This window comes from Anoplophora glabripennis, unplaced genomic scaffold (genome assembly GCF_000390285.2).
Source record: "Anoplophora glabripennis isolate ALB-LARVAE unplaced genomic scaffold, Agla_2.0 scaffold594, whole genome shotgun sequence".
Classification (NCBI taxonomy): Eukaryota; Metazoa; Arthropoda; class Insecta; order Coleoptera; family Cerambycidae; genus Anoplophora; species Anoplophora glabripennis.
The window spans coordinates 19,949-37,130 of record NW_019416668.1 but is presented as its reverse complement, the minus strand read 5'-3'; the positions used below and the strand labels follow the sequence as shown (position 1 = coordinate 37,130).

The 17,182-nt window shown below is 37.5% G+C and overlaps 1 protein-coding gene across 1 annotated transcript in view; it reads left to right on the top strand.

The window, feature by feature from the left end:
* Positions 1-17,182, top strand: part of LOC108914888 (epithelial discoidin domain-containing receptor 1-like) — a gene marked incomplete at its 3' end in the record, with an annotated part of 120,461 nt that overhangs the window by 98,216 nt on the left and 5,063 nt on the right. Inside the window, exons 7-10 of the mRNA XM_018720803.1 lie at positions 4,806-5,056; positions 5,195-5,534; positions 8,304-8,497; positions 16,237-16,389. Of these exons, the coding sequence (XP_018576319.1) occupies positions 4,806-5,056; positions 5,195-5,534; positions 8,304-8,497; positions 16,237-16,389 (938 nt within the window). The remainder of the gene's footprint in view (positions 1-4,805; positions 5,057-5,194; positions 5,535-8,303; positions 8,498-16,236; positions 16,390-17,182) is intronic.

Here is a 17,182-nt window from a genome sequence, read left to right as displayed (position 1 = left end):
GTAGTGCCGCGTTCCGGGGAGGCGGGGCTCGGTGGTATGGTGCGGGCTGGGATCATTCTCATAAGTGAAATCCTATAAGATGTCCTTTAATCCGACTGATACGAATTAGAACCGATATTAACAACAACAACGAATACAATACTATTTGTATTGACCGTTGCTAGGAAAACTGTACGATTTTTTTACCAAGCTGTGCGATTTTTTTAGCGTACGTAATAGGAATCTTACATTGATCGCAGACGGTGTGTTTTTAAGTATTTACAGTGGTGGTCGTAGGTAAAGTATAGTACGTAATACGTGGTGTATTGCAATTACGCACTCATAGAAATACGCACGACGCCGCGTAAAATGCTTTTTACAACACTTATTACGTAATATACTATATTTTTGAAAAGCCGCCGCCTACTTATAATACGAAATACGGGAATCTCGCGTCATGCAACCGATATCGATTCTCTCCGCGCGAAGTTATTGTTTCCGTATTAAACAAAACTTGCTGAGCGCTTAGAAAATCGGAGTGGTCGCACCTTCGCACTTGATAAATCGGTCTTGCATCGCGATAAAGCAGCCAGAAAAGCAGGAAGTTGCGGCAGATAACTTCCCGGACTTTTTACTCGTAACAGTTTTCAAAAACTTCGAGACACGTTCGGCTTTTATCTATCGCTACAAACTGCACCGGTCCCGATCTTTCTGCACGGTTGAGGGTGGAATTCGCCGCGAAAGATTATTTTAAAACTGCTACGTAAGTTGCAGTTAAGTTAGCGAACTGCGGTGTGCGAGTTGTGCATTCTCGAAGGCGGCCCAATGAAAAATATAGAGGCTTTATAATACAGAAACAGTACAAAATTCACTGGGCGAAAAATTACACCCAGAAAAAATTATGGGTAATAATCCATTCCGCCCTCAATTTTTTTCAGGTTTAGCAAAATGGAAGCAAACAAAACTCCGTATAATTCCGAACCTTTAGCCGTATAGAAGAATAACAAATTACCGACAGCAGTTTTGCGTTTATTTTTCTTTTAAATAATTCAGTACCGAAGCCGGGATGTTTACTCATTTCAAACCGAATTGGATATTATTTTTTAACAGTTACGAACGTGAGTGTAATTCCAATATCGGGCCTTGTAAAGTCTACATAAAATACAGCGGTTGGTAAATAGGATTTGCCGCGGTGTTTTCTAGAAATGTTTTTCTTTTTACTTGTTTAACATACTTCGATAACTTAGGCAAACAAGGCGGAGAAATATTTGTGGTTCATTTTAATATTCAGTATCGAGTTTCCTTTGGCAACAGCGATATTGTAGAACAAAAATTACTCGGAGCGTTAGTCCGCTGAGTAGTTGTTTCTTTCAATATAAATTTAAAAAATCTCTTTAAATTTCCCACAAACCGAAAAAAATATGCCTAAGGAAGTTATAACCAGGTGTCCTGCAACCGACCTCAATTTCAACCGTTCACTCCGTCCCCATCCCTCACACGGAGGTAAGTTCTCGGGAGGACCCCAGGAAACTAATACACTTTTTGCACGTGTGCCAGTCTCTGCCTGCAGAATAATATTCATATATAACAAGAACGAACTGGATGCTCCAGGTTAGGTACGTGTAATTTGCCCCGCCCAAGGCATATAAACTGCTGGAAATTATATTATTGCAGCTGGTTCGGCCAGATCCCGTCCGTATTTATGAAACAGGATCGGGATCCTTCCGAACTCGTCCTGTTGTAGGAGCTCGTGCCTGAATTAAGATTACATTCTTTGTTGGGCGCTGAAACAATATAGGAAATGAATGCGCTTAATTAAAAAGGAAATAACCCACTTTTTATGAGGAAGGGAATTGCTTTTTCATATATTTTTTTTCAGGATATGGTCTTTATTTGGAGTCCTTTGTAATGAATTTGTTTACATCACGTTAGTGACTGTGACATCGTCTTTATGTCAGTAAATCTTACGGATCTGGTATGATTTATGTTCTTTTAGCATTTCGATATTGGCGAAAGTAAGCAAAAATTTCGAAAGTGCAGAAAATGTCGAAAACCGTAGAGAATTTTGTTATCATCTTATTTTTTGTGTACGGATTTGAAAAAAATTTTTCCAACTTAACCTTTTTTTTGGTCTCGATACGACCATTTCTCGCTGAGCTATCGGACCATTTAAAGGCAAATAAACGTGATCCTTTAATTTTTTTTAAAAATCCAATCGAATGAAACAAAAAAACGGCTTGATGGATCGAATTGAAACTCTGTAGGGCTTTTAGCGGTAGAATGACCTGTAAAAGGCATGCTTAACATTAGTCATTTTCCCAATATTCTCAATGTGGCACGTGATTTTCTAGAAGACCCCTAAAAGTCCTATTGTTTACGATTCTTCAGTCATGTTAAGGATAAAAAAAAATCTAAAAAACCGTGCCAGGACCTTGTAGAGAATTAATTCAAGTTTCTGAAACCCACCGTCGATTTTCTGTGCAAGCATTGGTTTCTGAGATATTAATGAACAAAGAGAAAATGACCCATTTTCATTCAAAGTCCGATAGCTCAGCGAGAAATGGTCGTATCGAGACAAAAAAAAAAAGAAATTGAAGCTAAATGAACAACCTATCTAGTTCTTAAGGTGGTTAAGTTGGAAAGATTTTTTTCAAGTCCGTACACAAAAAATATGATAGAAAAAAATTTCGAAAAATTTTTTTTCGTGATATTCATTACGATTGCGCAATACGTATTACTTGAAAAAATTTTTTTTGCAAGATCCAAAAATTTGAAACTTCAAGCTTCAAATTGATTTTTTTTTACTCCAATAGGACCATTTTTATCAAAGATACAGCCATTTGAAATATCGCCGAAAATGTAGATTTTTTTTTTTGACCCCTTACTTTATCAAGATTAGATTGGAAATTAAAACTAAAATTTTTTCGCTTTCTTATGCGCTATCAAACAGGTAGATGTTACAACTAACCAGTCGGCAAGATTTTTCTATGATTCTTAATAAAATTGCACAGTTTTTGAAACTAGAACATCCTGAAACATATACAGGCCATTCATTCCGAAGAACATCGGCAACGTTACTGGCTAATACAGGAGTTGATGTGGGAGTACATGGTGGGTGGAAGTCAACCACAATTGCAGAAAGTTATGTTGCTGACAGTTTAAGTAACAAAAATGAAATAGCAAACAGGATTCTTTACAGTGACACTTCAACTCCAGATTCTAGTAGTACGTCGCATCATGCTGTTTTAATGGATCAGTCAGATAATTTTGAGCCTCCGGTAAACTGAAATGGAGCAGTCAAACCATTTTGAGAAAAATGTGACAATTAGTAAACGCGAGGGGAATAATTATCCAGATTTTATAAATGTTACTAAATGTAATAACTGTACAATTACTATAAATATTCATTCACAATAATCAATAAAATGTAATATTCATCAAATATTTCTATTTATTTGTACATAAAATATGCATTTATAACTCGAAATCGCTTTTTTTCCCTAGGGAGGTAAGTTACCTCACTTACCTCCCATTGTTCATAGCAACATCCACTTCTACGGTAAAATCCACTTACCTCCTTAAAAAAATGTATTAATAGTCTATTTACTATAATGGGAGCACGACATTGACGAACAGGCATGTAGAATTTTAGTAATAAATATCTGCTTTAATAATCTAATTAATAATGACGTTGGGACTAGCAAAAAGGGGTCCGTTACAGCGACGTAATGAAAAACCAAACTTTGTGGAATGGGTTGCGCGATTTGTTGAACCACCGAATTTGTATTTTTCGATACGGATCCAAGTCAAACAAAAGGTTCGGTTTGGAGGTTCCTGTGTGTGTGTAATGTAATACGCAGTAAACAGAAGTATTGAATCGTTGGCGGTAAACAGCCCAGAGGGTAGCAACCCCGGCATGTGGAAAGCGGGCACGTCGCTGTTTACCTTTGAAATTAAAGTAAACCCCCCCACATAATTGTTTGTTGATCATTGTTATAATATCTAGCTCTGTGCGCACTTGGGACCTAATCAGAAGAGGGATAATTGCTTTGTCTGCTCAAAGGTAACTCAGTTCTCAGTATCTAGTCAACACCGGATGTTACTTGCAACGCACAGGGATGTGAGATAAAGTAAGACGTTGGCTGTGCTTACTATTAAATTCATGTTAATGTCTTACACAGGGAATAACTTTGAATGAGGGTTATATTTATACGGAAACTACCATTTGAAAATTGCATTCTGTATATTTTATATGATCTTTCCAAGAAAATAAAAAATTGTATGATAGAGGGGGTGGTATATTATTAATAGAACATATCCACTAGGCTTTCTTTTATCGGTTAATCAACATTGCTATTTACAAAACACTCTAGGAACGAACCAATCGCTTTCGAATTTTACAATCCCTCCACAGTAACCACTTAAACTAAATTACGATTCACCCTTTTAATCAAATCAAACTTACACAGATCCCAGAACTAACCGTTTCCTATTAATCAACTAAGCAGAAGAGAAATAAAAAACTTAACGCTGAAATTATCTACTTTAATTGGCAGCAAAATAGTTTCGGGATAGAGTTGGGCAGAGTAACAATAGTAGGAAATTCGAGTTTATATGCGGACGTTCCGGAAAAGTTTTAAAAAGGGAATAAATTGTTTCTGAACTGGAAAGGCTTATATCTCCAGGACGAAACAAATTTTCAAGTGGGAAGTTGCGATTTATAAGCAACGGGAACGAAATATTTGTTGTATGATTTCGAGGATAAATTATAAAACAGTTTTCTACTGATTCATTGTAAAATACTCAAATTATTCTATTTTTTCCAGTCGCTCTTCCCAACAACCTCACTGAAGACGACCTTCAAAGGTACTACCTACTACCTGAGACGACGGTGTCAACGACTGCACCAGGCTCGTCCAGTGGAGAGACGACCCATGCCAGGAAAGAGGTCACACCCGCCACGAGCCCTACTAGCAGTACTCAAGCATACATAGGCCTTATTACAGGAGCTTTGGCGATGATTGTGCTCCTGTTAGCATGTACCGTATTTCTAATGATCAGAAGGGGTAGAAAGAAAGTAAGAGCAGACGCGTTTTCTTCTCCATCCTCTGTTGCACATGCTTCTCATTACTGTCCTTGTCCTACCCATGTAATTTCATTACCTCAAAATTGTTTACTATGTAAAGCCAATATAAAATTATTCTCAAATTTCCAGGTGGCTCTTCTTCACAAGCACACAGCTTTGGTGTCCAGCAGCACAAAACCCACAACGATAAACATGAAGGATCTCAAGCACATGTCTACCCCCATCATCAACAACGGGCTATCAAGATCCAGGCTGTCTGTGAAAAGCAAAGGCAACACGATAAGCAGCGTCGATTCCAAGAAGCAGAAGAAGTGTAATCTGTATGGTCACGTGGCAGGTGAAGAATCGGATAGCGAGAACTCTTCCGTTTACCACGAACCTTACAAGCTATTGCCTAATGCCAAACAAGAATACGGGTGTCTGCTGAAGAAGGACGCCATATCGTCTAGCAAAAGTGGAGAATATACAGGTTAGTGAAGGCTAATTTAACATTTCTCAGTATATCCATTTATTCTGAGGGTGTAGCTCCTCATCGAAGTGTCCTAGCTCTAATATGACATCAGCTCGATGACCTTGTCTCTGGGCTGGATGATGACGATTCTTATTCGTGTTGGTTAGCTTTCTGCATACATTACCCTAGGAAGGTATTTAGTTTTGCTCTTAACTGTAACAAAAGCCGGGACTTGTGATAGATTATTAGTTCTCGGAATGGATGGGTCAAGTCAGTCAACAATAAGTATTGAAAAGGGTCTTCAGTAGGTTTAGCGTCGCCATAAAGTCGTTGAGAAACTAGTGCCTCTTGTCACCGGGAGTAATAAATTCGCAAAGCTCGACCATCGCAGTCCTTCGGAGAAGGCCTCATGATGATTTTTTAGCGATAATTTTGAACAAGTAGACTTAGATCGTCGGGGACATGTGTTGGGCATCTGGTATCGACTAATTGCGTCGGTTTAGCCCGTGGCGAAGGGAAAAATCGGTATTTCTAATAACGCGCGAAATACATTCGAAAAGTCGTAGGAATTCCAAGATATATAAATAAGTTGTTAGAATGTTGTGGGGAAAATAATAATAGATCAAATAGCTGGTTTTTAGGCGGATTTTCCAATCTATAAGAATAGATTAAATGAGATTGACTACTGTGTCCCGTGTTGCTATACGGAGTCACAAGAGGGATGTGTAGGGTTACTTGTAAGTTCAGTTTAGTCACAAAATTATCCATACAATTGTAAATTCAATCAATTAGGTATTAACGTGGTATAATTAAGCCATTCCAACCCCCGATATTCAGGGATCCCGCCAATAAGATAAGAACCGAAACTTCCGTACACAAGAAATGGGCGTGTCGAAGAGAGGTGTCGAATTCAGGAGAGGTCTCTGAAAAAAGGCAGTTTTCTCCAGGTTAATTTAATAATGGATAGTCTTTCCAAATTTTGCTATGAACTCGCGTTGGGTTCTCCGAATCTTGGATTGCGTTATCGCGTGTAAATTAATTAGTAATGTTTCTTCGAATCCGTTGTGTCTTCTTTATTTTGTTTGTTTGTTTTGTTTTAATTGTTATTAAAAACTTTCGCGTAAATAATGGTTCAACATAAATCATCCAAATTCCTTCCTTAACATTCAGTTGAGAAATACAGCGCACAATCCAATTGCATAATGAGAGAGACTTGAACAAAATTTGAATTCAAGGAACAATACAATACCCGAAGGAAATTTTGTAATAAGAAGCACATCTAGGTGCTCGGAATATTGTATAATGTTTTAATTTTGAGAAGCTGTCAGTGAATTAAGCACTCCAGTATTTAAGGACGCAACGTACTCGAAATGAGCCGTTTTTATTAAACAGTGCCTTCCCCAATAGACAGCGGAATATTCATAAGAGATTGTGAAGTATTTAAGTACGAGGACGTGATTCCATTTGCCGGAGAGCAGTTGTTCCTCGGAGAAGATCTACAGGTTCTCGACATTTACATCTCCAACCGTGACAGTTGGCATGCTCTTTTACGCAATTAAGCAACGGGACAGCCCCAGGAATGAGTCGAGAGCTCGAATTCGGTAGCAGTGTCCCAAGTGTAGACGAGTTAAATAAACAGAAGCTAGCAAACAGACAATCGTATTAGTGTCTTTAAGATACGTTGACAGGGAACTGAAAATAAAACATAATGAAGACTGTGACAAATATTAGTGGCTACTTTAGAGATCTCACTTTGCACCTTTTTTTGGTAAAAATAAACAACGTGTTTAGTAGATTTGTATATTCAGCAAGGGGCTTAGTAAGTTACAACGCAGACGAAGATTTTTTCGTGCCCTTAATGAAAAATTATTTCTTTGCTCACTTCTGTCTTGCGAGAGAGCGAAACAAGGTTAATTCCGTCGCACATATTGCCAATTTACGTTGACGATGCCACCAAGTATTCCCCATCTTTTATAAAGAAAGGCATTACAGAAACATATACGCTGTTATAACGCTGCCACCGCTGAAATTCCACCTGGAAATAATTTAACGCCCGTGTAGGTTTATTTATCACGGCTTACCTGCCTTGTAAATCATAAGAGATTCATGTGTTGCGCGGGATATTCATGTTTAATAGGAATACGCGTGTTAGATGAGACATGAAAAATACCAACTGTCTATCACCTTGAGGTCCGGGATGTTTCCTCGCAGCCGGTTATCTCAAAAACCAATTTGGGAGACGCAAATACGCTGCCGAAGCCCCAAAGTCGGCTGGCAACGCGTTCTACGGGCGTTTCGTCGGTTTAGTTCGTCGTGTTTGATGTGGGGCGATGCATTTTGTTTTTTCACAGGCGACTTTCCTACGGAAGGAACATCGACATCGTTAAGCAAATTGTGTCGTTTTTGGAACGTTTTTGTTTTTCAGAACATCGGCGAAAATTTGAGTAGAATTTATGTAAACTAAACATTTTATAATTCCTTTTTTAAATGTGCATACGTTGTTCATGATAAGGAAGCAGCTGCTATTTCCGTAACAACCAACACACAGTAGTGTTTGAAACCTCCATTTCACGTGCAATGTCGCGGGTACTGAGGCTCAGGTATTCCTCGACAAGATCTAATACGTGTTGCGGTCTTCTAATTTATACGAACGCTGTTATATAGGAACCCCGTTGCCCTTCCAGCAAATATTACAGTCCATCTGAAGTATTTCAAGACACCTTGCATTCTTCTACATATAAAAAATGTACTTGTATGACAAACAACCAATAAACGTTCCTCTTACAGATTTCACGAGCGTGAACAGCTTCCAGGAGGACCTGAAGTTCTCGTCGCCGTCGTTCTACAACTTGACGCCGCCGCCCCCGCCGTCGTCCCGGCCGCCCACCTACGACGTCCAGAACTACCAGGCGCCCAACAACACGCCTAATGGGTCCATCCCCGCCCCCGAGAACTACTACGCCGCCACGGACATTATAAAGGTACGTGCCGAACCCTTGTCGGTGCAACTCGCATGATAATGTCTTCCTAGCATTGCGAATGTGGTACACCACCGAAAGTGAGATGGAAATATGTACCGAGAGTCTGTCGAGAGTGGGCAAACTATTTCTGTACAAAAAAGCACTATTCCGTCAGGGTAAGGCGTCCGCTTAAGGTGGACACTAGTCTGATATGACTTCTAAAATGTTCAGATACAAATAATCCAAGTAGTCTTTTTAATGTGGTCACAAAAATTAAAGAATCACAGCAGATGTTTAAGTTATCCTTACAAACTGCATAAACTAAAGTTGTCATAGTCTTCCCATCAACATGAGCACAACAAAAGTTGAGGGAAACCACATTAGGAGGTTCAAATCGAACTGTTGCAAGAAAAGAACAGATGTATTAATTCCAATTCATTAAATAGTTTTGATGTTTTACCAAAATGGTTTAAAAATACGCATTACGTTCATGAATCGTAGATGTTGATATAGCTGACACACTCATAATTCTGTAATGTTTGCTCTTAACGAAAGCCGTCTGTTATTAAAACGAAAAACGTGAAAAATGTTTAATAAAAGGAGTAAATTACGATTTACGGTCGACGTTATTATGCCTTATTAGACGTAAAACGGGAGATGTTCCGTCAGATAACCCGAACTTTATTACCATTTCTCCATTTATCTTTTATCTGGATGGCGTTTTTTTACGATGGAAAAACTTGTTGCTTTTCTTATGTTGCCTACGGTTTAGCGGGTTTCATTCCCCCATGTCGCATCGCCCCTTATCGCGGAACTGGAGTGCTAAAAAGGCATAATGATACTGCAATTATCGTGGAAATGGAGCGCGGTATCCGCGTTTGATCAGGCCTGCTGGGTTAGTGTATCTTTAAAAGATAAGAGGACGCAGGAGGTATCTATCGCTTCTTTTGCTCTTTTGTTGGAAGCAATATTTGACAATGTATACAGCGAGTTTCTGGATCAGCGCGGCCCACTGTGGGCCAGGAACCTGAAAAAATGGCCAAGATACTAAAAGTGTTCTAATTGCTATGAAATATGGTGCGCCAAGGTTTTTGGGGTCGCTGATTTCGAATCCGTACTCAAAATTTTGATATTCAAAATGGCGGATCCAATATGGCGTACAAAAATGTTGAAGATGCTCTGATTGTGCTGAAATTTGGTATTAATAGGTTTTCGAGGTCGCTGATTTCGAATCCTTACTCAAAATTTAGAAATTCAAAATGGCGGATCCAATATGGCTGACAAAAATGCTGAAGATGCTCCGATTTTGCTGAACAAAGCAAAACAGACGATTCAGCAACAAAAAAGCTGTCGTAGATGTCGACACCCATGAAGTTGCCAGAAAGAATTCATAATATCCACTGCGAGCTTCGCCCGCGCGATACATCGGATAACGTTTCTTTACGACCAGATTCATCGTACGCGCCTAGAAAATGGAAAAACTTCCCTGACGAGTTCCTCGTGCGGCGAGATTGCGTCGACCGCTCGAAATTAAATTTAAAAACTTCCAGAATTACACCGAGGGAGCATTTCGAAACAAATTATTCTACATAAGGCCGACATTATTAAATGTAATATGGAGTCGCGGGAAGTATTCCGCATAAACTTCCTTCGGACAAGCCCCTCAGGATGTCAGTGACGGAGTAGTAGGCGCGGTGAAGCCACCTGGGGCCCTGGGAGTAAAACGAGAAGGGTCGTCTCCGTCGATGGGACATACACCGCAGCTGGGATTGCGAGGAAGGAGCCCTCAACACATGGACCCGAGGGGCAGGACGATGTTCCTGTTTTCCACGCTTACACTCATAAAAATGTTTTTGTAAAATCACATACGCGATTAATTTGGTAGGTTGACTAACACAAGTCTATGTAAATCGACACTTTTATTCGTATATTTAAATCAAAGTTAGTAAAAAAAAAACATAACATTCATAAATATACAGGAAGGGTCAGACAACTCGGCTAATTTTTATCCCTTAAGTCATTTTCACTCATTCAGCCCAACTTTCATCAATTCACGTCAAATATCTAAGATGGAACGTTTCCAAGCTGTGAAATTTTGGTCGTTGTCGACTAGGAAAGTAGGTTTTTTGTATAGTTGTTAAGATGTCAATTGGAACCTGTAAATCTTAAAGCACGGGACCGTATGCACCTCTCCTGAAATTTCTTCTTATGATTTGACCATGATGTGTCTCGTAATTTATACTCGAATAGCAATTCGGCGAGTCTGGCATTGGTAAACTAGTCCGCCTGACGTAGAATTGACGGCGGCGCGCTGGTCAACAAAGCAAACCTGCATTGGTCTACTAGGTCGTAAATAATTTTTTTGCATGGTAGACGGGTTCACTTAGCTTTGCCGCTTTACCAGTGCCGAGCAGAGCATTCCTTGGCGGGGTATGTTGTTGGTATAATACGTATTTTTATTTATTAGTTGATATTATTATTTGTTCATATCGTAACCAGTAAAGGGTAATAGTTATTAAAATAAATGATCAAAACTCTGTCTCAAATAAATTTTTTTCTCGAAGCTCTAGGGCCTATACTTTCTCTAATATCGTACCTCGCCGACCTTAGTGGGACACCTTGTACAATTTTTAGTAATCTTACATATCAATCAATATAAAAAATAACTATTTACGTTTTGTATACAAAAAACATTATCAACATTAGATAAACGTCATGTAAAAGACAGCATTTTACAATTATAATTTTCGAAAAAAACCAATTACATCTTTACAGGCTCGTATCAGGAACAGCTTTCCTGGAGTTCCACCTTTCAGCACAGCAACATATTCCGGCGCAACCTCTCTCATTGTCCCGATGTTAGTTTTAACAACTTCCATTAATTACAGATATCTGCCGGCTTTTTCTGTATGTGTGAGATCAGAACTTATCTTAACAACCTCCTGCAAAGTTGAACTATTCAGGGCTGTTCCGCTGCAGCCAGAACGTCGCGATTTCGCTCGCGTTAAAGTTCCTCGCATTTCTGAAAACTATTAGCACTATTACACTATTACGCCGAGCTTTCAGAATAGTTTCCGCAATAGTTAACTGCAATTTACGGAGAGAATTAAGGGCTTCCTCGACAAAAGATAATTCCGATAAATATACCTGGCAAAAATTAAATGCGATGGCGGTATTATTCGCGGAAGCATTTTCAGTGAAATTCAATCAATTTTACAGTAAATAATGTATAATAACGCTCTGTATAGAGAATCTCATTTTAAACAAATAGACCGAAAAAGAAAATTGTTACCTGGACTTTTATAAGTTGAAATGGTAAAACGGCTTATAATAAACCTAAAAAAAATAAATGCGTGAGCAGGGGTGGCGGAGAGTAGGTTTGGGGGGTTGATAATTTTTGAAAAATTGTATCATTGGGATTTCTGGCGAAAGTTGACGTCAAACAAAAAAGTATGTAATATAAAAATTGTAGATGTTGCAAAAATCTACAACTTTTGTAGAAGTCACTTTTGAAGATAACCTCAAAATTTCGGAGAAAAATGCGAAAAGCAGGTTTTCTTTTTATTTTTCGTTTTTTATTTCCCATTTCCGCAAAAATAACTTAATTTTGACAAAACTTTGTGAAAGTATACCTTTCTGTGTCTTAAATAACAACAATTTTTTTTAGATAAAAAAATCAAGAAGTTTCCGAGATATTCATTTTTTCCGGTCTGAAACACTTTTTTCAAAAAATTCTACTGAGGAAAATCATCGTACAGAGTTTTGACGGTGATAATTTTTTTCGTTGTGACATACTTTTTGGTGAAATAAAGAAGTCTATAATCACAGTTCAAAAACATGCTAAAAAATGCAAATAAATAAAAAATTACTTGCAACAATGAATTTCTCAGTAATTGTTGATATTTTGTTTAAATTTAAAAAAAAAATCAGAAACTGATTACACCATTCAATTTTACGGAAAAAATACAAGAAAAACTGTTTCATTGTCTGACCGAAAACTTTATTTTTGTACAGTATTGCTATAAACATAAATCGAATAATGAATAAATAAAATAAATAATTTTTTTTTCCGTAGGATCTATTAGTGTACTTATTTTTTTTTAATTTTGAAAAATTCATAGATATACAGTGTGTCCAAGATAAGGATGGGATAGTATTAGGATCTAGAAAACGGTAAGAAATACGGGGTGGCTCAGATTAGAAGAAAGTTTAGTTTTTTTATACCTAACAATATGCCGTTTAGAAAGTTTTAAAATTCCGAGTAGTTCCGGAGATATCCGGAAAAACCCAAAATTTTGCAAAATTGTTTAATTTTCTTTCCTGACTTTATTTGATAACGAATTTTAAAATAAATTGCATATTTACAATGCCACTTTTTTCGCTCTATACAATGGCGTCAACATTTTTCCGATCCGACGTTTCGTCTTCGAGGGGCCACCATCAGGTTAATTTTTTTAAATATGTCGCTGCTATTTTTATGGTAATGTAAATATGCAATTTATTTTTAAAATTCGTTTTCAAATAGAGCCAGAAAAAATAAAACGATTTTGCAAAATTTCAGGTTTTCGGATTGCGCATCAACAGTAGACTTTCCAGTCAGATATTTTTGAGCATGTTTTTGAACTTGATTACAGATTTCTTTATTTCACTAAAAAGTATATGTCAAAACGAAAAAAAATATCACCGGCAGACCTCTGTACGATGATTTTCCTAAGTAGAAATTTTCTTTAAAGAAAAAGTGTTTCAGACCGGAAAAAATGAATATCTCGGAAACTTCTTGATTTTTTTATCTAAAAAGATTTGGGGTTATTTAAGACACAGAAAGGTATACATTCACCAAGTTTCGTCAAAATTATTATTTTTGGGGAAATGAGAAATAAAAAATGAAAAATAAGAAAAAACCTGTTTTTCGCATTTTTCTCGGAAATTTTGAGGTTATCGTAAAAAGTGACCTCTACAAAAGTTGTAGATTTTTGCATGATCTACAACTTTTGCATTGAATACTTTTTTGTTTGACGTCAACTTTCACCAGAAATCCCAATGATACAATTTTTCACAAATTTTTAACCCTCTAAATCAACCCCCCGCCACCCCTGCTCATGCATTTATTTTTTTAGGTTTATTATAAACCTTTTTACCATTTCCACTTATAAAAGTACAAGTAACAATTTTTTTTTTCTCCAATTATAATTTGGTTGGACTAAAACCTTTTTCATGAGATACCGAGATGCGTTTTTCCCCTCCCACTTCCCACCCTACGTATATTGTCACGTAATAGAGACGGTCCGCTTAGCAAAAATATATCATTCAGCCACTTGGTGCCATGCATTTTTCAGTGGGACCAGTTGCGGAACGGGAGGGATGATACATGGTCCTATCAGCGAAGTGCACATCTTCCAGTTCCGTATTTGTAATGCATGAACATGATAATCTTTTTCAATTTATGTGGGTAACGGCGAAGAAATGTATTGTTTATTTTTTATTACGTATACGTTGCTCGTAAAACCTGCGGACTTACTGAAATTACTGTATTATATAACCGTGGTTATATTTTAGTGCCCGTGTTGGGCGCGATGATGTACATAATTTAGTTGGTGTAAAAAGTGGCCCGGCTGACTGAATACCGAGAGAGAGGCCAGGATGGGGATTTACGGCGGTTTTTGTCTTAAATGGCTGTAAAATTTTTTGCTCGCTTTATTTGGCGTACGGGAACCCGCGAGGAGGATAAAACCTACGGAACGGACTCTAAACAAAAATGCAGGAAGACGTAAGTAAAATTTAAATATTAACTGCAATGAAATATGCAGCTGCTACAGCTATACGTTTATGTAGTGTCTAGTAACGTTTTGTGAAATTGTATGCTGCCGAGAACTATAAAAGAACGCCTGGAGAATTCCAGAAAAGGTCGGAACCGTAAATACATTTTTTAGCAGATGACGGTAGAAAGTTTTCTTAAGTTTTTTTTGTACAAAATACGACCATTGACTAGATTAATATATCTAGGGTATTTGCAACTTGGAGAAGATATTCGAATAGTACGAGGAAACATTTTTGGAACTGCTGAATCCATCGATAGCTCAGCTGAGCCTGCTTACACAAATCGCTATACGTACATAGCATTCCGCCCCCCTATATTTTTTATTTTCATACTTAGAAACAAATGTATGGAAATTTTCTTGTGATAACATTTGAAATGTAGAGATTTTTTATTAGTTCTATATACAGGGTGTTCTCTAAGCTCTATGAGAAACTTTGATAGATAGCATGCATTTTTTATTTAGCACCTTAACGCTAAGAATATTTTTTTAAATGCCTACAACTTCTAAACAAAAACGAATCGGTTCATATAAGAAAAAATGTTGCGGAACAGAAACCAATGGTTGCACAGAAACTTGAATGAATTCTCTACAAGGTCCTGGCACGGTTTTTTAGAAATTTTTTTTTTTATCCGTAACATGAACAATTTTTTTTCATAATTTCAAACGCTTTCTGCAATAAGAATGTAAAAAGAATCAGGAATTTTTTTTTTCATTTTTTAACAGATTATGAGCATTTAAAGGCAAAAAAACGTGATCCTTTAATTTCTTTAAAAATTCAATCGAATGAAACAAAAAAACGGCTTAATGGAACGAATTGAAACTGTAGGACTTTTAGGGGTACAATGACCTGTAAAAGGCACACTTAACAATAGTCATTTTCCCAATATTCTCAATGTGGCACGTGATTTTCTAAAAGACTCCTAAATGTCCTATTTTTTACGATTTTTCAGTCATGTTAAGGATTAAAAATTTTTTTTTTCTAAAAAACCGTGCCAGGACCTTGTAGATAATTCATTCAAGTTTCTGAAAACCACCGTCGATTTTCTGCGCAACCATTGGTTTCTGAGATATCGATGAACAAAGAGAAAATGATCCATTTTCATTCAAAATCCGATAGCTCAGCGAGAAATGGTCGTATCGTGACCGAAAAAAAAAAAGAAATTGAAGCTAAATGAACAACCTATCTAATCCATAAGGTGGTTAAGTTGGAAAAAATTTTTTTAAAGTCCGTACACCAAAAGTAAGATTGAAAAAAATTTCGAAAAATTGTGTTTCATGATATTCATTAAGATTGCGCGATACGTGTTAGTTGAAAAAAAATTTTTTTGCAAGATCCAAAAATTAGAATTTTTTTTACTCCAATACGACCATTTTTATCAAAGATACAGCCATTTGAAAAATCGCCGAAAATTTAGATTTTTTTTTTATCCCTTAATTTTTTCCATTAGTTTACCATCAACTAGTTGTTAAGGTGTACCAAAATTCAAATTTCTAAGTTTAACCGTTTTCGTGAAAAAAAATTAAAGTTAATTTTTTCGGTCATTTTGTTTTTTGAATATTTTCTCAGGGAGGAGGGAGGGGGGGGGCTCAAATCAAAAAAATATATTGGAAGTCCTCCTAAAATTACTTTCTAAACACCTCCTTAAAATACTTGCACGTCATTATGAAACACCCTGTATATTTAACATATACTTATTTTTAAATGTAATGTGGATATCTATAAAGCATATCACTTGCACACCTAAAATTTTAAAACGCCCGCAATCATCACAATTAATCAAAAGGTCCCAATGCGACCGAATTGCTCCCTACGTCCATCGCTCGACCCAAATCACCAAGAACCAATTAACGCGACCTAAAGCGGCGGCGGCGGTGGCGGCGGTAGCGGCGGCGGCGATGGCCACCATCAATCCGTGAAATAAATAATGCATTTCGTTCCAGGGCGAGCGACGGGAGCAACATTTCACGCCGGGTCGATTCACTCCGATTAAGCTGCCCGAAGGACCACCGCTGGAAGGAGTCGCCCATCTGTTAGACTTCCCCAGGCACAGGCTCAGACTGCTGGAGAAGCTGGGCGAGGGTGACTTCGGCATGGTGAGTAAGATTTGTCAACTGTGAGGATATTATTGTGGCTGTTGTTGCTTGTTTACTCGTATATGCCAGTTAGTTAGGTTATGACAGATCTGAAGTGAAATTTTGTTTGTAAACATGGGCGTAGCTAGAGGGGGGCAGGGGTGTGCATGGCCCACCCTAGAAAGCCGTGCCCACTCCAGAAAAAAAGTCTATTATTATCATCACTGTAAGTCGGTGCCTTTTTTAGAATCAAATCAAAACGTTGTTGTTCAAGTTCAAGAACTTTTTTTTCCTAAGAGGCCTCCAGCAAAATGGACAGACAAAAATTTGGGCGAATTTTGTACAAATCTTGGCAAATCCGCAGTGTTATGAAATTGCAAAACACAACGTTTTCTATGTAGGACACACGAGTTTTTTAGAAGATAAAAGACGAACTCTTTGTGGAAAAACTTTCAACCTCAAAAACAGACAACAGTGCGGAAAGATTCAGTACTCTTGTGATGTTAGATCGTCGATAATGATCAGTACTGATATCATAGGGGTCCTCATTCTTTCCTCTCTGTCCGTTTTTGAGGTTTAAGTTTCTTCCCTAGTCTCTAAAAAAGCCTCGTGCTATTATTGTTATAGCAACCACCACTTTTATTTATCAGGCTACTTCGATTGAATATGAAATTATTTTTTAAAATGCTTGTAACTTCTAAACAAAAACGCATCGGACCTATGTTCGTACAAGAAAAATTATTTGAAATTAACCCAGCTACCGTCTGTCAAAATTTGTCATAGAGCTTGTAATACATCCAGTATTTCGATTATA